Here is a 22,500-nt window from a genome sequence, read left to right on the forward strand (position 1 = left end):
GGCGAGAGAGTATGTTTTCGCCCCTCCCCGTCCGTCCGTCCGTCCGTCCGTCCGTCCGTCCGTCCGTCCGTCCGTCCGTCCGTGTGTCCTGTCTGTGTGTTAGCAGCTAATCTCTGGCACCGTTGGCCCGGTCGCTCCGAAACTGTGCACACACACTCCCTGGATGCCAATTCAGAACCTCTGCCCCATTTTTTTCACATGGGCCTGTTATAGCGCCACCAGGAGGCCGATTTGTGCAAAACCCTTTTTTTTTTTACATTACTCCTACAGATTTTATCCAAACGTCATGCAAATCGGTACACAGTATCTCTATAGTCATGTGATCAACACAAATATGTCCGATTTCCCATATTCCATCCTCATTGCCTATGGTTGGCTTCCAAAGTTTGCAGGATTGGTCCGTTTTGAACAAAAAGCCTCAAACTATGCACGCAGCTTGCGATTTCCGTGAATTTTCACACGCACATTCCCACTAGGCCGAGGAAGAAATGCCACCCTTTTCACATTGGCCTGTTATAGCGCCACCAGCAGGTCTAATTTAGCAAAACACATTTTTGGAACAAAATGCCTCAAATCATGAATGCAGTGTCTGATTGCCGTGAAAGACCTAAGAATAAATGGCACCCTTTTCACATTGGCCTATTATAGCGCCACCAGGAGGCCACAATAACGTACCTGACCTGGCGGAGACCTGTGCTCCGAGGAGCACTTTTTCTAGTTTTATATATCTCTGCTGTCCGGCAGGAACCAGCTAACTCCAAAATGTTCATTTTTCAGGAAATGACAAAAACAAAACAAAAAGTGGAGTTAGGAGGTTTTGTTCATCATTGATAAGAACAGCTGAATGGACCTCCAAGCTCACAATGAGGTTGGAGGTCAAAAGGGGGTGGAGCCTGGAGTCAGCAAAACCAGCTAACTCCACCCCCCTTTGGTGGAGTTAGCTGGTTTAGCAGAAAGTTTGAGGATCCAATGGAGTTAGCTGCTTTTGTCAGAAGCACTTTTTAATACTTTTCATTGGTTCAATATTTGTTTTACCAACACACAGACGTAAATGGTGTTCAATGGCCCTGATTTATGGAAAAAAATGCAAAAGCGGAAAAATTTAGTTAGCTGGTTCCTGCCGGACAGCAACGAATTATGTTATATATATGTGTGTAATCTCGGCATCATTGTAAATGAGGTTCTCCCTCAATGATCTCTCAGAGAATCTTAAATAAAGGTTGAATGAATTTCTCCACTCTAATTTTTAAATTGTTTCAATTTCAATCAGTCTAGTTAAACGTGACATGATAGTTCACACTTATTGTAACACAAGAATATCACTTAAACCACCTTTAATGTCCTAATCATTGCTTAGCGAAGCAACCGCACTGTTCTGTCTCCCAATGTCAGCAGTTGTGTTACTAAGCCTCCAGACTGTTCATTTTCGGTTGTTTGGTAATCAGCCAGTGTGGTGGTTCAATGTTCTGCTGGGAAGGATAATAATAATAATAATACTGTAGTGGGTGATGGATGCACAATTATTTCAAAAATCTACCGTGTGCAAACTGTGCTAGTTTGAGATTATAGAGACACTTGATGTGTGTGATGCAACTCAATTTCAAAATCGGGTTGTGTTTTAAAACTCCAGCAGTGTGAGCCAAGCTTAAGGGACAGTTTCCACATCAGCGAGGCTGTCAGGCTGCTGAACAGGCACTGAGCCCAGTCACCATGTCAGTCATATAAGCTCCCGTTACACTGGCACTATCACTATACAGTATGACCGGGAATATACTCCACTCCAACACAGTTCATACATATTTGATAGCTGGTGCTATGTGATGTCTTTTACTCGCATATCGAGACTGAGGTAAGTAAGTAGCCTTGGGATCCAATGGTTTCCGAGCCATATGGCCCATAATGGTCAGGAGCCTATCTCCTGTTTCTGTAGCGTGAGGCAGCTTGATGTGCAGCGACCTTCCCCCCAATCCAACCCTTGATGCTGAGTGCCAAGCAGGGTGCGATATTTATTTTCTCTGGGGATTGAGCATCCAGCCTTCCAATCTCTAGGCAGACACTAAAGGCCACTGAGACTGAGGCACACATTGTTTATATTTGATATCGCTTTGTTTAGATTCATCCCCCGCCTGTTATTATTATTTATGTGCTGTTACTGCAATTTGTGGTAACTAGGACAAAATGAAATTGAATCCACTCTTTTACACCTGTAAACTGTGACTAAGTGAAGTAAAGTGAATTTGAAGTTGAAGTTGCTTGCACAGATTTGTTCTGGGGCATCATGGGAGCAGAACCACACCGGCACCGCCAAATACAACACAATGCAATACATCAATGGAATAAATGGTCTGACTGAATATCATAAATCAAAAGGAGTGGAAAATTTGTTTTTTCACATCTTGTTGAGGTTTTTGTGATTTCTTCTAAACTCTACCACACAAGAAGGCAAATTAAATGTCCAAATGACATTTGGGTCACTGTCAATCACAAAGCAGGAGTCTCAGTGTGAACTTACGTTCTCGCACGCACGCCCACGTGCATGCACACGCACACACACACAAGCTGAACCGCATGTCTTAGCAGCTATTACCATTTATAATGTTTTGTTATTAAATCTGTTACAGTAGTCCTTAAGCTATAGCTCTGAAATGACCGTATTAACTGGCCTGCTCTGTTATCTTATAGGCTCATTCATCTGTGCTCTTTTATATCCAAAGTTTCTCTGAATCAATCAGGGCAGACTGAATGTGCTTTTATCTGTAAAAAAATGGTCTAACTTGCTGTCTGCGGTCACTGAAAGGGTATCTGTCCCCACTGAATTAATCATATGGGCTTTTATGTATTTTCCTCTCTGTGCTTGTAATGTTTTGCAAAAGGATTCAAAAGCCTCTCTCGGTGAGAGAGTGACCAGACAGATTCAATACGTTGGTAGCCTCGGGAACCCATGCGTTTTTTTTATACGTTTGTGCCTTGTTTACAAAAGATCTGGCCTGCTTGTGCTTTGTGTCATCATGTAGAGTAGCGGTTCTCAAACTTTAGAATGTCGAGAACCACCAGTTTGATACGCATTAGACAACGGACAGCCATTTGATACCATTTTCATCTCTTTCATCTCAGTGTTAATGTAACTAAGAGTGTACAAATGGAAATGGAATGGTTCCATTTTGTACACTCTCTGAGTTAGAGAGACCCGTAACTCCTCAAGGACTCCTGGGGGTCCCCGGGCTACACGTTGAGAATGTAGACTCAGAGTGGTCCGGGGGCTTGAGAGGTTTCCTGGGGGGCACCGGCTAAATTATTGATAGTTGGGAACCAAATGGACCCTTTTGGGTCTGTGGCGTAATGCATATCAAACTAGGGGTCCTTGAAATTAAAAAGGTTGAGAATTACTGACGTAGATAAGTCTCAATATCTTTGATTCTGAATTCCCATCTGTGTTTTTAAGTCTGCAATAGTGCTGATGATGATCACATCTGTTTGTTTGATGTTGTTCATCTCAGTGGATCTGTCTGGTTGATTCAAATTCAATAAAACATCTTACAAAGCATTTGCAAGATCAACAAAACAAACAGCTAAACAAAGATAACTATTGCCTGTCTGGATATACTGTATTATTATTACAATTAGCATTTAGTGGATAGTGCATGACTAGCCACTAAAAGCACTATTGTGAGCATTGTGACCCGGTTGACCCTAGCTTGATCGGTCTAACTGTTCCTCCTTCAATGATCAGGAGCCGTCAGCCATGGCAACAGGAAATCAGTAGCCGGTGCAGAGTTGTAATGTAGATTATGTACTATATGAGCTCACATACCTTTAGTTTCCACATGCACTGTGAAAGGCTGCTATAGGATGCTGATGACGCACACGCACGCACACACACACACACAGTGGTTTAGGATCTACTCACTGGGTACTCTGTTGATGGCTTTCAGAGGTCGAAGGACGCGGACTGTCCTGATTGCTGATAAGTTAATATTCTGGAGGTCTAATGAATACTCCACCATCCTGGAATGAGAGAGAGAGAGAGAGAGAGAGAGAGAGAGAGAGATAGAGGGGGGGGGTATGTTAAATTCAATTCAATTAAAGAAGAAAACATACTAGATTCAAAACATACAACAACATGGAGCCATAGGACCTGCCCAGAACGCTGACAATCGCAAATGAACCAAGCATAAAGGTGACCGGCTTGACTGGCATATCTGTCTTTAGCTTCTAAACCGGAGGGTCAGTACAATAAAGAAGGCCATGAGACGTTCTTACTAAGTCACGAACAAAGTATAGGCTGGTTGGGGAACATTATGTGGTGTAACATTATGTCCAGTCTAGCCTATGCTGAGACATAACTTCATTATCAATGCAGAATTCCCATCCCAGAGTACAAATACTAGTCTGGCTTTGCTACAGCGAAAGGTAAATATACGGTGCACTGACTGTGATGAAATAAGAGTAGCTGGGTCATGCTGGAATGAAGTGATAATGCAGGTGTGCAGCGAATCAAGACAGATAAGGGCTGCCTCCTGCTACTGTTTGTAACATTTCATACAGTTGGTCGGCTGTATGAATTGCTACAGATAGCACTTTATTTCCTGCAAATCATTTCTAACCTGGGCATCACAATCAACAAACTGAGTCCCCCAGGGGTCTATGCTAGGCACCCCTCCTGTTTTCCCTCTACACCAAACTCCGAAGGTTTGCCCGGAATAAGGAAGTTGGGGTTCATGTGCACGGTTAAAACGATGTATGAGGTTTACTTGCTCAGATGTATGTTACTCACAGTAGATAGAAGTACAGTATGTAGTGTTGAGTAGTTAGAGTAGACAGATGCTATAGGTTTGATGTCTACCTGCCTCCTAGGTACTTTGTAGCCAGTGGTGTAAAGTAACTACAGTAAGTACACTTACTCAAATACTGTACTTAAGCACATTTTTTAGGTACTTTTACTTTACAGGAGTATCTCCAATATTCAATACTTTTACTTTTACTTCACTACATCTCAGAGGCAAATATTGTACTTTTACTCCACTACAATTATTTGTAGTGGAGTATTTATTTACTTTAGTTAGCGGTTACTTTGCAGATATAAATTATTATATTATAAAACATACATTAACCACTTTAGCCCTATTTTATTCCTAGGCTATTTGAAAATAGCAGATCTACAAGCTCACAACGCGTCGCATCGCGACGCGTTGTGGCATGTAGATCTGCTATTTTCAAACAGTTAAGTACTTTTACTTTCGGTACTTTAAGTACATTTTGATACCAATACTTTTGTACTTTTACTCAAGTAGATTTTGAATTCCGGACTTTTACTTGTAACAGAGTACTTCTACATTGCAGCATTGATACTTTTACTTAAGTAAAACATTTGAGTACTTTTTCCACCACTGTTAGCAGCTTTGCATCGCCCGCTTCCGCTGTCGTCTGTCGACTATAGGGTTCTGCTGTTTACGCTGATCTAGCACTTTTTAAGTCGCTCCCTCTAAGAGCGACTGCTAAGTGCCTAAAATTCTAAATGGTAAAATGTGAAAACGCATCAAAGGGGAATGGGAGTACGCTGGAGGAGAAATGAAGAAAGGCAGGAGAGGGGCATTATACGGGCCTACAAAGTGTTGAAAAGAGCGATCTGTTATAAGTGTTGCCTTCAGGATGTTGTTCTATAAAGTCAGAGTTTATATATCCACAGCATTGCTAAGCGGTTAGTGCCTCCCGAAACCAAACCACTTTCACAGGAGACCAGCTACAACTTACCCCAGCCTGTGCTTTATATGCGTTAGTGCGTGTGTGCGTGTGTGTGCACGGCGCCATATGTGCCTGGGGCCAGAGTGGGTCTCTGTTTGGGACATTACAGTATGAAAACAGCAACAGCAGCGCTATAGCTTATAACAGTCCAAACACATCTACAGTACTGGCCCTCTAACAAAGTCATTCACCTGTGCTGTAGATAGCCTACGGTTATACAGTAGCAGTTCAACATTCTAATTAATTCAGATGGCCAGATTAGTGTCACTTGTCAAGTGAATGAGAAATTAAATCTCTATCTACCAGCTTTGTGGGCTGACTGTGCTCTCTGACTCAAGATTCAAGCTTTTTTCATTGTTATCGTGTGTACGAGTACACATAAGAACAACATTAGTTGTCTCCGCCAGGCCGAAGGTATGGTGGAGAGAATGTTTTACCCCCTGTCCGTCCGTCCGTGTGTGTGTGTGTCCGTCTGTCACCAGCTAATCTCCGGCACCGCCCATAGGCTAAGCTTTGCAGGACGTGCTGCAACCTGACCTGGCGGAGACCTGTGCTCCGAGGAGCACATCTTCTAGTTTGTTCTGTTTCCGCAGACATTAAGTTGCAGCTACATTAATAAACATATAAACAATAGCAAAATAATAATATCACTGCCCCAGCATGGGACAGGACAGGATAGGACACTGACTATAATGACATTTGTGTATTCCGTTAAAGTGTGTTGCTTATAGATGTATGCAGTCTTATGGTGTGTATGGCAATTTTAGTCTTACTCTTACTTTTCAGCTGTATACTAGAGGTTCGGGCCGGACTATGCGGCCCTCACATCCAACATTCGGGGCTCCTACGTGGTCATCACACCACATTGCACTGCTGATCTGACTGATATGCCCATATATGGAGATCTCTGTATGTGTCAGTCCTTGTAACTGTCAGCACGTGTCCCTTTTATGCCCATATATGGAGATCCCTGATGTCATCAGCATATGCCCATATGGGCATGCCCCTTTTTGTGCCCATATATGGAGTTGACTGATTTGTTCAAGGTTCAAGGTTCAACTTTATTGTCAACAATAGCATTTACAAGTAAAAGGCATGTTTGAGCCTGATGCCATGACGACACATTGAGGTTAGACAACACACTCCACATTTGGGCGTAACTGCATCCGGAAGTCCTTATGGTTATGGCTGAGTCATAGTCACATGAGCATGACGACATGGTCCGCCCGTCTGCCAGCCCGTCCTCCCTTAAGCCAATTTTAATATACGATACATAATAAAACATAATTCAAAGTAAGTAGGCCTACAAGTTTAAGGATTTAGTGCTTCAATCAGTCTCTGTTGATATATATATTTGGGTATACAAAAGCAAAATTAAATGGTTTTGCAGCCAACAAGAAGCTGACACAGATAACTGATGGGAATCCACTGTATTACCTCTCATATATTTCAGGTAATTGTCAGAAGAGTTTTGCTGGTCTATATGAACACAAGAGACATTCGCAGGCTTTTCTATGAATGGTGATGCCATTTTCCAAGAGAATTGATTGGTCAGTAGGCAGATAGTGTTACTAGGTGCTACAAAGCTAATTTAGAAAAGCCATATTCAATAGCAGAGGAGCTAATTGCGCCAGCAGCAGCTGTGCTAGCTGAAACCATAGTGGATATAAAAGCAGCGGATGCAGTCTAGTCAGTAACAAGATATACTGCAGGGTGGATGAGATAGCTGGTGACACAGTTGAACAGATGGTCGAAACTGAAAAGGCTTGATTCCTTTGGAGTACAGTTAGATGAGTCTATCAATGTGAATGGGAAAGCTAAGTTGTTCATTTCAAAGATTTGTCTGTGTGCCCACTGTCCAGTCAGGGCTCTGTGCTGCCACAGAAAGATGATGCAGTCAACAGTACATTTGAACTCATCCTCTACTGCATACATGGGCAACTGGCGGTCCGGGGGCCACATGCGGCCCCCACCTTCACTTAATGCGGCCCACAGGTTAATATCAGAATACTGATATATTATTGATTTCAGCTGTTACAATTCAAAACATGCAAGCATGACTCGCTTTAATTACTTCTCTATATTACTAGCATAATGACTAGTATTAAAATTCTATTGTCTTTTTTATGTCCAATGTATTTGTATTTAAGTTCATAAAGTTAACATAAGTATAACTAAATGCATTTGAAATTAAATAAAAATGTTACTTTTCAGGATTCCAATTAAAAAATAGCAAAAAAAAATCTGGATTCCAATTCAAAAATATCAAAAATATTTACAAGCTCAAAACGTGTCGCACAAAAAAAGGTAAAATATGGAGATAAGAGGTTTCTGCCCGACAGTATATGCATTGTGGCCCTCTGGAGTGAGTGTGGAAATATAGTGGCCCTCTCCATCATCAAAGTTGCCCACCCCTGCTCTACTGCAAGCCACACTTGTGAGAACCACGGGTGAGCAAACCTTTCCTTTTATTGTTTTTTTTTTTCACTCACAGAGCTTGTAGAGCTTGTAGAGCTTGTAGATCAATAATCGATGATATTATTTCAATTGATTATTTGGATTGGCTCAATGTTGCACCCCTAGAGTGCAGCATCCATGTCAGGCTTCTGCTAGTCTCTCATATAATTAAGCAGGCAAACCCCAGCATCCAAAGCAATATGTCATCTAAACGTGTGTGAGCCCAACTGGATAATATTTTGACTGACGTGGTGAAAGTGATTGACTTAAATTAAATGCATCCACCTGGTTGGCACACCTGGCATACTGTATACGTCACCAATGTTTTTGACCGTCTGAATGAGTTGAGCACAAGCTTTCAAGGTGACTACTTCAAAAAGTGAATGATGCCCACGGGCACAACACCAGAGAGAGCTCCCACTGATCTCATTCCCCCCAGATTCGGCACAAACATGGGGATGAATACATTCCACTGTTATGCCACCAATATGTGGAATGCCCTTCCACCAGCCATCAAAAAGAGTGACTCTCCCTAGTCCCAACCCTCCTTCAAAACCGCCATAAAGCACCTGTCTGCAATTTACAACTGGACCTAGACAAGTCCTCGAGCTTGACAAAATAACTTACCCCCCATGGTTTTTCTGTATACACTTTTACTGTGCCTAGGATGATCTCTTGTATAGTATTGTATGACTTTATATGTCTTGATGAATTGAATACACATACACAATGTAAACAAGCCCTCAGGGCTTTTTGTGTTATCCTTTTAGTATTATTGTATATAACTGTACCTCTGTACAGTACTTTTTCCTCGACGGCTGCATAAATGCGTTGTTTTGTTAGATTTATCTCTGCAATAGTACCGGTACTTGGAATCTCATATTTGTTTTGTAATTTAACTCTCTCAGTGCCACGCCCCGAGATATCCCGAGTTTTTCCCGAGTACCCTCCGTGCCAGCACGAGAAATCCCGAGTTTTTACTTTTGACTGTGGTCGCGCTATACTGTTTATTTTTCATGATCACTTTCGCTTCCTGACTCCTTCAGACTCATTGGGTTCCAGTTTCATGACGCAGATTCCGTTTCCGGTTCTAATTTTTTTCCCGCGATCATTTTTGGCCAGAATAGGGAAAGTCACGGTTTTTCACACGGTATAAAAAACAAACGGAGAGGTCCACGTCTACTCTCTTTGGTCTGGGTGACGATCAGTCATCGTAGTCGTGTATCACATCGTAATTTAGCCCGATCAACGATTGTCAAAAATGTCAACATCCGGTTATGACCGGATATGACGTGAGCCTGTTTGGGAGGGGGCGAGTGAGCCAGCGAGGTCATCAATGTGTCGATTTGTTGCTCTCTACTGGTAGAACTGTATTATGGGTTTAAAAACCCAATCAGATCATTTATTTGAATGAAAAATTACAAAATTAAAAAATAAAAATAAACGCAAATTGCTGGCACTGGGGGAGTACTTTATGAAAATACTCTTGGCACTGAAAGAGTTAAGAGATTGCATAAATATGCAGGAGTCCTACAGAAAAGGTTGTCCTCAGGACAGTTCAAAATATGCAGGGTTTCCAATAAAACATACAGAATCAAATTGAGAGAGCAGGGAGAAGAAAGAATTGCCTATGGCTCCAGCCCCTTCAATCCCCTGTCACGCCTGTTTGAACAATTCTTTATTGTTATATGAAGTGAAACAAAATGAAAATTCAGGTTGAGTGTCAGGCTGAGGAAAGACAATATGAATGTGACCCTGCCAGTACAGAGCAAATCTTTATTTAGTTTTAGTCATAGTCTTTTGAATAAAATTCCATTTAGTTTTAGTCATATTTTAGTCATCTGAAATGTTTTAGTAGGTGTCTAGTTTTAGTCGACTAAATATCATAAGATTAGACTAAATCTACAGTTGATTTAGTCGACTAAAATGTATCTTGGCGGTGCCTTGATGGCGTCGTAATGGCTGATTTTACACTTAGTTGCATGCTGAAAATAGCCGATCTACAAGCTCACAACGCGTCGCGCTGCGACGCGTTGTGAGCTTGTAGATCTGCTATTTTCAGAGCGCAACACCCGAGCGCAACCAAACATAAAATGACTGGTCTTTTAGTTCTACTAGATCTCTTCTCCACTCGTCCCTCACTAACATTTTAGTCTAGTTTTCATTTGTTGACGAAATTGTCAATATATAGTCTTAGTTTTAGTCATCCATAGCTTAGTTTTTATGTCGTTTTCGTCAGTGAAAAAAGGTAGTCGACTAACATTTTTCGTCATAGTTTTAGTCGACGAAATCAACACTGCAGAGTAACACGCACAAACACACACATTCACACACACAAACTCAAACACAAACAAATGCGTATTATTCCATGGTGGTGAGATCGATTTTTGAGAGGGAGCGAGTTATGAAGAAGGCTCACTGCACATTATAAATATCCTACTCTCTCCATCTGCCTCTGTATTTTATGTCTCAGTTCTCTTTCATCACTGACCAGTTAGTTCACCTCATTTGGCCTTATTGATGTTTCCAAACCTAATATCTCTGTGGTTCACTTAAAGAGTATGTATGATTGAGAGACAAACAAAGATGAAGAGAAGTGGAAATTAGCAGAAAGACAAGGCTACTGGAGGATACTTGAGACAGACAGACAGACAGACAGACAGACAGACAGACAGACAGACAGACAGACAGACAGACAGACAGACAGACAGACAGACAGACAGACAGACAGACAGACAGACCAATTTCAGCATAACACAGTATACTGTATCTTTCCAAGCACATTTCCAAATGCCCCGTTTCGGTCAAATGCATTGGTTGTTTAAGATGGAGAGGTCATCTTGAATGGAGATGTATTACGTGAGATGTATGCATTATCCATAGTGGATAATGATATAATAATGTAATGGTGTTATTCCTAATGGCCCATAATGAGGTGCACTTTACTTTTGTCCAATTCTCCTGTTTGGGATCCAGGGACGTGAACACTGGAAGGCTTACAAAGAACGTCTGCCTGCGTGGCTAAAGATCATTCCACAGTTGCCCAGATCTTAGATCTTGGGGGTGATAAGGATTTGACCATATGTCACCGGTGGCGGAAAGTAACTGAGTACATTTACTTAAGTACTGTACTTAAGTACAATGTTGAGGTATTTGTACTTTACTTGAGTATTTCCAATTTCCAATACTTTTACTTCTACTCCACTTCATCTGGCAAATATTGTACTTTTACTCCACTACAATTATTTGAAAACTTTAGTTACTAGTTACTAGTTGCAGATATAAATTATTAAATTATAAAACATACATTAACCACTTAAGCCCTATTTTATATACCATGGCTATTTGAACATAGCCGATCTACGAGCTCACAACGGTTTTGAGCTTGTAGATCTGCTATTTTCAAACATTTTAGTACTTTTACTTTTGGTACTTTAAGTACATTTTGACACCAATACTATTACTGGTAAAAAATACTTTTACTCAAGTAGATTTTTAATTCCAGACTTTTACTTGTAACAGAGTACTTCTACATTGCAGTATTGATACTTTAACTTTTTCCACCACTGTATGTCACCAATTTGATCATGTGACGGGACTCCCCTGGGTCAAACATCGATGCAACAGGGCTCTCCTGTAGCGTCGCATGTTGACGAGGATGGATCATTCATGTTTCCAAGGCTATCGGTATGCAACTTCAGCAGAAGTGGACTTAATACCGCTCAGCATGGCCACTCGCTGGGCTATCACCTGGCTCGGGGGTGCTTCTGACGGCCCATCTGCCTTGTTTTAAATGTGTCAACCTACAGTATTACAAGTTGGGAGTGAGAAGGGCCCTGCTGAATTCTAGTGGGCGGGAATGTTGAAAAGTTACTATAGTACGACCTGAATAGATTGCATCTTAAGTCTCACATAAGTCTCACATTATCCATTTGTGACTCTGAGAGGGTGCAAATGTAACAAAATGGACCTGTTAAAGCGAGCATTGTTAATAGAAGTGGTGGTTTTTAGATTACTCTAATCAAAAAGACGGATTCCTCCCACACTTCTCTTCAGATCTCTCATTCTTAGACATATTTTATCGTCTCTCCGATGTTTCAGCTACAAAGCTTTCATCAGAGTGCTGATTCATCTCAGACATTTTGCATTTTCAATTACTTTAATTTCACGACAGCAGTCGTTTTGCAAGAATATGCTTCTTAAGCGTGGATATATATGTCACAGGACGATTGAATAACCAGGACGATTGAAGACAGAGCGCTCGTTTTTAGGCACGGGGCTTCGGGGCGAGGCGGGGCTTTGATGCGACGCAGACCTGTCTGTTGTTGTTCCCCCCCAAGTAGCAACCAGGAAGCTACGCTAGGGGAACGCTGAACACGTGTTCACACGCACGTGATAATAGTTATTGTCCATGGCGGAGGCGCGCCGACTCAGCAGAGCTTGAGGCCGAGGAGGCGCGCCCCCGCGCTGACCGGCCGATGCTCTGATAGTCGACACAGCGCCGTCCGAGTTGTAAACCGATAGGGACAGAATAGTTCTTTTCATGGATCACTGTGTGTGTGTGTGTGTGTGTGTGTGTGTGTGTGTGTGTGTGTGTGTGTGTGTGTGTGTGTGTGTCTCAGGGAGAAACTAAAACAATGCGTGTGTGCGCGGACGCGTGTGTGCGCGGACGCGTGCATGCGCGCGCGCATGTGTGTGCATGCGTGCGCACGCACGCACACACACACACACACACACACACACACACACACACACACACACACACACACACACACACACACCCTCCCTCTAGTCTGGCTTGCATTGCCCTCTAGCGTTGGTTTTACAGAATTGCCTGAAAACAAGCGCTCCTTCTTCAATCGTCCTGGTTATTCAATCGTCCTGTAACATATACACTGAACCACTCTCTGTGCACAGTAAAATCCTCAGTGTTAATTTATAACTAAACACTCAAACTAAAACGCTGAAATCCAATCCATTCACGTCCTACCCGGAATTCAAACCAGAGTCTCCTGCATGGCTGGGAGACCAAATTCCTACCACGTACTCTACCAAGCCGGAACGAACATACACTTGCCCAGGAGAAATATTGAGCTTCAAGCAGTACTACTAGCAGTGGTGTAAAGCAATTAAGTACATGTACTCAAGTACTGTACTTAAGTACGATTGCGAGGTACTTTTACTTCACTGGAGTATTTTCAATTTTCTACACTTTTCCTTCTACTCCACTACATCTCAAGGGGCAAATATTATACTTTTACTTCACTACAATTATTTGAAAACTTTAGTTACTAGTTACTTTGTAAATTTTGATTATTATTACAAAACATACATTAACCACTTCAGCCCTACAGTATATACATTTTGGCCATTTGAAAATAGCCGATCTACAAGCTCACAATGTGTCGCAATGCGACACATTGTGAGCTTGTAGATCTGCAAACGATTTTTATACATTTTATACATTTGAAAACTTGTGAAATGGGACATTCTGCATAATAAGTACATTTTGATATAATATTGTACTTTTACTCAAGTAAATTTTTAATTCCGGACTTTTACTTACTAAAATTTAAGTATTTCTACATTGCAGTTTTGATACTTTTACTTAAGTAAAAAAATTGAGTACTTTTTCCACCACTGACTACTAGTGTAAAAATTAGGTGCCCTATCTAACACCAAGGTCTAAATCTTCAGGGTCTTCAAAATGGAAGAGTAGAGAGACCATCTGCTAACACTGTGACTGCAGATGTGCTAGATATACTGTATTAACATACTCTACCATAGAGATGGTTTAAAATAACATTTAATAACATGCAGACAATCTGTCTGTCTGTGGGGTACCGTCTGAACGATTCACCTCAAACTTGGTCTGTCTGTCTGTCTGTCTGTCTGTCTGTCTGTCTGTCTGTCTGTCTGTCTGTCTGTCTGTGTGTGTGTGTGTGTGTGCGTGTGCGTGTGCGTGTGCGTGTGCGTGACCGATGAGGTCGTCCAGAACCTAAGAACGACAAATGTCTCTCTGCGGGGTATCTGTCTCCCCCAGGGGTCCATGCTTGGTCTGCTCCTTTTGTCCCTCTACACCAAATCTCTGAATTGCCTATCAGTATCTGCTATTCTCCCATGTTCCCCCCAGAATACAGGGCTGCTAGGGTTCATGTGGTTAAAGTGCATTTGAGTAGTCGGAAAGGCTAGAAAAGTCCATTTACCATACTGTGAATTAATTCAGGTGCAGGTATGTGTGGTGGGCTGTATTTGAAAACGTGTCAAATGGGACATTCTGCATATTGAGTACTTTTACTTTTGGTACTTTAAGTTCATTTTGATGCTAACTTTTGTAGCCTACTACTCAGGTACATTTTGAATAACAGACTTTCACTTTGTAACAGAGTATTTCTACAGTACATTGCGGTATTGATACTTTTACTTCAGTAAAACATGTGAGTACTTGTTCCACCATTGGTGTGGCACGTGTTTGGGCGATGTCCCGGACCAGATTCCTCCTGTCCCGGTGGAGGCTGCGGTGCAGAAACACCAGGCTCTGGAAGGAGGCTGATGGATATGTCAGAGCGTATACTTTTAGGGGCCCAGCGCTGATGTTAAACCATTAAGACCGGGAACGCATCTCTAAAATGTCATTTTAGATTTATTTGGCTATTCAAAAATAGCAGATCTACAAGCTCATAGCGCGGCACTCGGTACTTTTGATTTTTGAAAAATCGTGAAAATGTGTGCAAATCTTTGAATATATGTATTTTTTAAAGCAAATATTTGTAACTAAAATTTGCTTTGGGGTCCGGTGGAACTAAATATTTTGAGATGGGGGTCCGCGGCCAAATACAGGTCATTTTGGAGGTCCTTGACATGAAAAGGTTTGAGAACCACTGATATTATAGCAACATATATATGTTTAAAAACTGTTTTGGATTTAGACGACATTTTGTAGAATCAGCGTCAGGTCTTAATGGGTTAAACACAGCCTATAATCCTGCAACACCTGCTCGCTCTAATGGTAGAGAACACGGTGCTGGCTGAAAGGCTGCCGGTGCCCACTGGGAACACCAGGCCACCAGGGTAAAGAGGGAGCACTCCAAATGAACCCGTTTGGGTCCATTTGTAGACTTTCAGAGTTATACGCTCTGGATTATGCTGCTCAGGAAGAAAAAAAACATACCGTACTGTAGGTACCCTACTCCCTATCAGTGAGTGACAAACACAACACTACACAGTAAATGTGTGTTAATTTAACAGAGAGTGTACACATGGAACCAAATGGACCCTTATGGATGTCACTGTGTATTTACGGTGAGAGGGAACAGAAGACATGGGTAGCTGGGCGGAGAGCCAGGCTAACACACACAAACAGTGTGCACATACTGTATTTCATGGGTGATGTGCAGTGGTGGGAGAAGTAAAAGTATCAATATCAATATTGCAATGCAATGAATTCAAAATTTACTTGAGGAAAAGTACAAAAGTATTGGTATCAAAATGTACTTAAAGTACCAAAAGCAAAAGTACTAAAATGTTTGAAAATAGCAGATCTCATATAACCCAGAGGGTTATACTGCTGGTGGGAGAACCACCGAGAACTAAACCTCTCTGCTTGGTCTCCCCGGGCCTGACACTGAACCACAGTCCAACCCCAGTCTGGGAGAAGAATTGAAGTTGCTTTTCTCCTGACCCCCTGACCCACCCGTTTATAATGAAGACATTATGTTTCTGTTAACCGCAACCTTTCATCTCTGGTGCGTTACGTCCTTCCTCCAGGCGAGCCTCCCGTAAATCCAGGCCTACCGCAGTGCAAAGCTTAGCCTCTCAGCAACCTGTGTGTACCACTGTGTGTACTACACTGTGTCTCCAGAGTTGTGTGTTTTAGTAGTTGCCCACAAAAAGTTACGTTTAGAGGAGAGGCGAAACGAGAGAGATGGCAGCCTGTACCCAAAAATCGAATAGGACACATGCAGGATCAGAGACGTGTGCGTGTGCGTGTGCGTGTGCGTGTGTGCCCGTGTGCCCGTGTGTGTGTGTGTGTGTGTGTGTGTGTGTGCGTGCGTGCGTGTGTGCGTGCGTGCGTGCGTGCGTGCGTGCGTGCGTGCGTGCGTGCGTGCGTGCGTGCGTGCGTGTGTGTGTGTGTGCGTGCGTGCGTGTGGGTGTGTGTGTGTGTGTGTGTGTGTGCGTGTGTGTGTGGGGGTGTGTGTGTGTGTGTGTTCACTAAAGAAGTGCCTCTTCCCTTCCAAATCAATCAAGCTGTTGTGTTTGGGAGAGTAATTAGTGATCGCCCATAGCCATGTCTTCCTAATTGTTCTCTCTCTCTCTCTTTTCCCCCCCCTTTTTTTTACACTTTTTTCTCTCACTCTTTTATGTGTCCATTGGTGACCACAGGGGTATGCTGTGTGTGTGTGTGTGCGTGTGCGTGTGCGTGTGTGCGTGTGTGTGTGTGTGTGTGTGTGTGTGTGCGTGCGTGCGCATGTGTGTGTGTGTGTGTGTGTGTGTGCGTGTGTGGTGAGAGTGTAGCCTATGCCAAAGGAAGGTAAAGACACTCATTACATTAATACTGTTGTGAGCAATGATGCCAGATATGGCTGTCTTTGATCCAGACATTAAGCACAAACACCAATAAGAGTGACAGTGTACAAGTGTGTAAATCCAACCACATTTACCCTTACAGTCCATCTGGTTCCATTTGTGCACTCTCAGGGTTACAGTAACACTATGGATTTGACTGTGCTTTAATTTGATTTAAGCCAATAAATGAGTCTCTGCCAGCTGTAAATGGACAGATCATTATGCTGCAGGTGCTCTGAACAGCTGTTACAGAACATACTGCTTCAAGTTCAAGGTTCAAGCTCTGTATTGCCATGCCAACACAAGGTTGGTAAGAACACTAAACATCAAACATATATAACCAGATAAAACAGTGGATAATAATTAAGGACTAACTTACCAAACATCACAAACTAGAAGCTGGTTAGAGTTTTGGTTTTGTCAGATGATGGACAGCTGTCACTCAAGGTGAAGGCTCCATTCTCCACCTTTTACAGTGTAACACTGTCCATTTGACAGGAAGTGAACAGGCACAACTTCCTGGGTCTGGCCAAGGTTATATAAAGAAGGTAAGGTTATATAAAGAAGGTAAGGTTAAATCTGCCACTTTCCTGGGAGATTTGTAGCGCTAGGGCGCAACCTGGAGCCAGTGGTGGGAAATGTACTCAAATTCTTTACTTAAGTAAAAATACAAGTCCAGAATTAAAAATGTACTTGAGTAAAAGTACAAAAGTACAAAATATACTTAAAGAACCAAAAGTAAAAGTACTAAAATGTTTGAAAATAGCAGATCTACAAGCTTGTAGATCGGCTTTTTTTTTTTACTTTTTAAAAGTACTGAAAATGGGAAATACTCCAGTAAAGTAAAACATTCTCAAAATTGTACTTAAGTACATTACTTGAGTAAATGTACTTCACTTGGTTACTTTACACCACTGCCTGGAGCCTGTGTTTGATGGAATGTCGGAGTCAATGAGAGCCGGATAGACAAGCGCAAGAATGAATGAGACCTTAGAAAATGTATTGATTCAGGAAAATAGACAGACAGATAGAAAAGACATGTTTTGTCTTGTTTTTGTTTCTTGTTTTTCGGTGTGCACATGAAGAGATGATCTCACTGGGGCTCAGTGGACTGTTGCATAAAATAATAAATCATCTTTCTATATGTCTCTGTTTGACGTCTTAACCTCAAATAAGCTCACGGACAAAGCAATGCATTTTGAGCTTGTATATCGGCTATGTTTGGCAAATGTTCACCTATTTTCACAGACTGTTTGCCTATTTTGACAGGCACAGAGAATAGGAATGCTAGGGTTCATGTGGTTAATTGAGCTAATAATTGTTGTTAGCAAGATTATATCTAGGAAGCCTTTGGGGCTTGGTCTGATGACAGAATCAGAATCATTTTAATTGCTAGTCATTTTTGCACATATGAGGAATTTATCTCAGAAGTTGAGCATTATACTGAAGCAACAGGATACAAAATATTTGCAAATGATTTACAATTACTTACTCAAAATATAAAGATCAGTAGTAATCTCACTAGAATTGGAGAGCGTGTGTATGTTTTTAATTTGAGTTCTCAAAGCATACCAGTTGCCTCGAAACACAAATATCAGTGATACAATAGGTGGGTTCACATCAGCATAGGATTCTCATACTTATTTTTGTCCTTCATGATACAAGCTTTGTAGAGGGTGTATAGTGTTTTATACTATTGTTCATTATTGAGATGGTGTTTCTTTTTTGTGTGATGTTTTTACACTGCTGTACCTACAGTACTTCTCCTGTAACTGTATCTAAACTGTTGTTCTGCCTCTGGCGACTGAATTTGCCCCGCGGGATCAATGACGGTCTTATCTAATCTGATCTGAACTGGTCACATCATGTGGGCACCGTTGATAAGGTGGCAAGACAATGGCTAACTGCTTGGTATGGAAGAGGCTCTACTCACGACCGCAAGCCAAGGCTCTACAGAGGGTGGTTAAAACAGCACAGCGTCACAAGGACTGAGCTGCCAGTCCTGGGACCTTTACACCCAGACGGTTGAAGAGTGAAGATTCTGTCATGCTGGCTTTCTTCAATCACCACCAGCAAAGGTCATGGGCAAGAGAATGAATGAGTTGGTATCTATCTACCTGCCTCTCTAGCTCTAGCTGCCTTCTCCAGGGCAGCAGCGTGAACGTTTTTATTGTGGGAAATGGGGGGGGAATAACTGACCCTGAGGACTACGATATAAATACAGTATGTACTGTATGTGTAGGGGAGGTGAGCAGGGACAGATGTTCATGTATACAGTATGTACTGGCAATATATGGAACTACGGGGCGGATCTTTCACCCTACTGGACTTGGGAAGCCCCTTCGGTGGGGCCGTTGTCACATTCTAATACAGCCCGAAAACCCCATTCCAGTACCTGCCTCAGTGGCATGCCTTGCCAATCATTAGACTGCCAACCCCAACCTCCTGGGATCAAATCCCGCTGCCATCACTATTTTTCCAACAACCGCAGACTATTTTTTCCTCCGTTAAAGTATTGTTTTTGACCGCAACGGATGCGTGCCGTCTCAAGCGAACCTGAGCCCCGAGAGGCACCGCCGAGGGAGCTAAAGCGAGCGAGTTGCCGTGCCGAACGTTGCGAAGTTCGCTTGAGCCGACTCAGTGCCGTTCGAGTTATCTACCCATAGGCACAGAATCATAAATCATGTTTTGGGGTGAGTGTTTGCCTCAACTGCCACTCAAAGTGACTACTGGCCAATCACAGCGCGTCTTTTCCGGGACTTTCCCAACTCCTGTGCACTCAAATAGCTTGCTATGTACAGAGAGGGAGTGATACTGTACACCGTAAAATCCTCGGTGTTCATTTTATCCATTGGTAGCTGTGAGAGTTAAATGAGCACTCAGGATGTTACAGTCTACTGGTGCTCTTGAGGTAATGAGCAGACTGTCGGCTGTGATTTGGCCTGGCAAGGCTGGCGCTGCCCTCTGCAATTAGCTTAGATGCTAATCTAATGGATGCTGCCAAGAGGGAGGAAGAACTGACACACGCGCATGCACGCACGCACGCTAACAATGAACATGAGAGGCATGAATTGGCACACTGCAGTTTCAAACATGTGCATTACATTACACACACAAACACAAATGATCTCCATCCATCAAGGTAAAATAAGAAAATACATTATATAAATATATATATATATATATATATATATATATATATATATATATATATATATATATATATATATAAATCAATTAATTATATTAAACAAAACTATTCAGTCCAAGTGTAGATGAACATCAATTTACCCGTCCTAAAAATACTGCAGCTCGTGCTTGCTTTGTTTCTTATTAAAATGATGTTAAAATGTTTGCGTCAATCTGTATCCTTCATAAAGGCAGGTGAAGAGCAGGGTGACCTTGCTTTCCAGCCATTTATTATATACCACAACGAACAAAAGAAAAAAACTAAACAAATGTATTTTCTACACCCAGCTGTGAAATGTCATACTTTCCATTATGGTGCGATATGGCCCATGTGGTACTGTAGGTTATAAGGGGGAGACAAAGCAATGAAGGTTCATGACAAGATATGTGTGTCAACAAGTCAACCTTTTGACCGATGGCCAAGCAGTTAAGGCACTCCCCACTGTACCAAACACGCACGCACGCACGAGCGCACGCACGAGCGCACACGCACACGCACACGCACACACAAACACCAGCCTACTGATATAGCATCAAAACCCACCAGAGCATGTCTACAGTATATATGCTGTGCTTCTCCTACACTTTTTCCCCCTCTTTTTTTTTTTTTTGTTGTACATAGTGATATTTTTTTGCTGTTTTTTTTGTAATGATATTCGAACTGTGGTGCCACTATATATGAATTGAATACCAAGGCCCTCATTGGAAACAAGTCCGCAAGGACTTTTATGAACGGACCTGTTAGACAAAGTATTTTAAATGTAACTGTGCTGTTTTACATTTTTTGCCTAATAAAATATTCAATCAATTCAATCAAACTGTCTCCCTCCCACTTACCATTGCCTGCCTCTATAGATGGGTTTCCGCGCGACGTCATCACAGAGCAGAGTGCGCAATCTGCGCATGCGGGTGGTAGAACGAACCGGAAGCGCCATTCACTCTGTTGTTATTTTCGGGATTTAGATAGGCATAATGCTGCTATTTTAGGCATAATAGGCATAATGCTGCTATTATATACAAACAGATCCAACTTCCGACAAATCATTTTTATTGAGTAAAGAAGATATTACAAACTGCATCATTTAATCTACTTTCATTAAACCCGGTGAAGACCATTTCTTTTTTGAATGTACATTTGACTAGAGCTGCTGCGGGTAATAGCGCCCTCTACTGCTCAACCCTCCACTGCGCGCGCATCATCCTCTCATGTTTACAAACAGGAAACCCATCTATAGGAGGGACAAACCAAGGAGCCGGGACAGCAAAAAAACTAAACATGAATAAAGAGTCTTAACGTCTTTCTAGCAGCCCCTGTAGTCCGTGTCTCTCCTGAGACAGAACTTGAAATTGGCTAAAGTGTGGCGCTAGAGGAAAAGCCATGGGGTCAACAAAACCAGTCGGGTTCAGACAGAGGTCTGAGGATATGGGTTCATGGGTTAACTCACATAGTTACTGTTCATCTCCCAGGGAGCATTAATGCGCTCAGCAAGGTTCGTGATGACAATCTGCCAACTTGATTCTGAGATAACTTGTGTGCAATTAGAAATTCTGGCCTAATGGTGGCGCTAGACTAGAGGAAAGGGTTACCAAAATCTGTATGGGGGGGATCCTCCGGCAAACATGAAAGTACAAAACAAATTCCATGGCAATCCAGCCAGTACATTTTGAGATATATTATTGTTTGGGATTAAATGAACGACAGATCGACCCGACGGGGGCTAAACAATAAAACACAAGATCAAAAGACGTTGTGATTTCTAGAGGTAGACCTTGGTGGGACGTGAGGCTTCATCTTATTGTCTCTTACCCGGTCATGACGATGAAGAAATCCAGCCTGTTCCAGGTGTCTCCCAGGTAGCAACGACGTCCAAAGATCCCCAGGGCCACCATCTTCACCACCATCTCCAGAGCAAAGAAGATGTAGATGAACGCGTCAAAACTCTGGGAGAGAGGGGGAGAGAGAGAGAGAGAGAGAGAGAGAGAGAGAGAGAGAGAGAGAGAGAGAGAGAGAGAGAGAAAAGAGAGAGAGAGAGAGAGAGAGAGAGAAAGAGAAAGAGAGAGAGAGAGATGAATGTTAACATGAAAGTAAGACAGAGAGAAACATCGTATTAAACCTATTAACCCATTCAATCCGGGAACACATGCTGTGTCATTTTAGATTTTTAGCTATAACCATTATTTTATACTTTGGCTATTCAAAAATAGCAGATGTACAAGCTCATAGCGCGGCAATCTTGAGCTTGTAGAACTGCTATTTTTGAAAAATCGTGACAATTTGGTGCAAATATTTGAATATATATATAGTTTTAAACAAACAATAATTTTTTTACCTCAAATCTTTGCTTCTGGGGATTCTACAAATGTCTTTTTGTCTTACAAACAGTTATTTTTGTTTTAACTTTTTCATGTCAAGGACCACCCAAAAGCATACGTCCGCGGACCCCCCCCCCCATCTCAAAATTAACAGAAAGATGCGTTCCCGGTCTTAAAGGGTTAAGCAAAGCATCGGTGTCATTTGCATAAAGAAAATCCTCAGTGTTAACCACT

The 22,500-nt window shown here is 42.1% G+C and overlaps 1 protein-coding gene across 1 annotated transcript in view; it reads right to left on the reverse strand.

The window, feature by feature from the left end:
• LOC308099524 (voltage-dependent T-type calcium channel subunit alpha-1I-like) overlaps positions 1-22,500 on the reverse strand; it is a gene marked incomplete at both ends in the record, with an annotated part of 243,251 nt that overhangs the window by 130,943 nt on the left and 89,808 nt on the right. The window contains 2 exons of the mRNA XM_080448267.1: positions 3,908-4,005; positions 21,761-21,894. Coding sequence (XP_080304393.1) covers positions 3,908-4,005; positions 21,761-21,894 — 232 coding nt within the window. The remainder of the gene's footprint in view (positions 1-3,907; positions 4,006-21,760; positions 21,895-22,500) is intronic.

The sequence above is a fragment of the Gymnoscopelus braueri genome, assembly GCF_963280865.1.
Source record: "Gymnoscopelus braueri genome assembly, chromosome: 13".
In the NCBI taxonomy this organism is placed as follows: Eukaryota; Metazoa; Chordata; class Actinopteri; order Myctophiformes; family Myctophidae; genus Gymnoscopelus; species Gymnoscopelus braueri.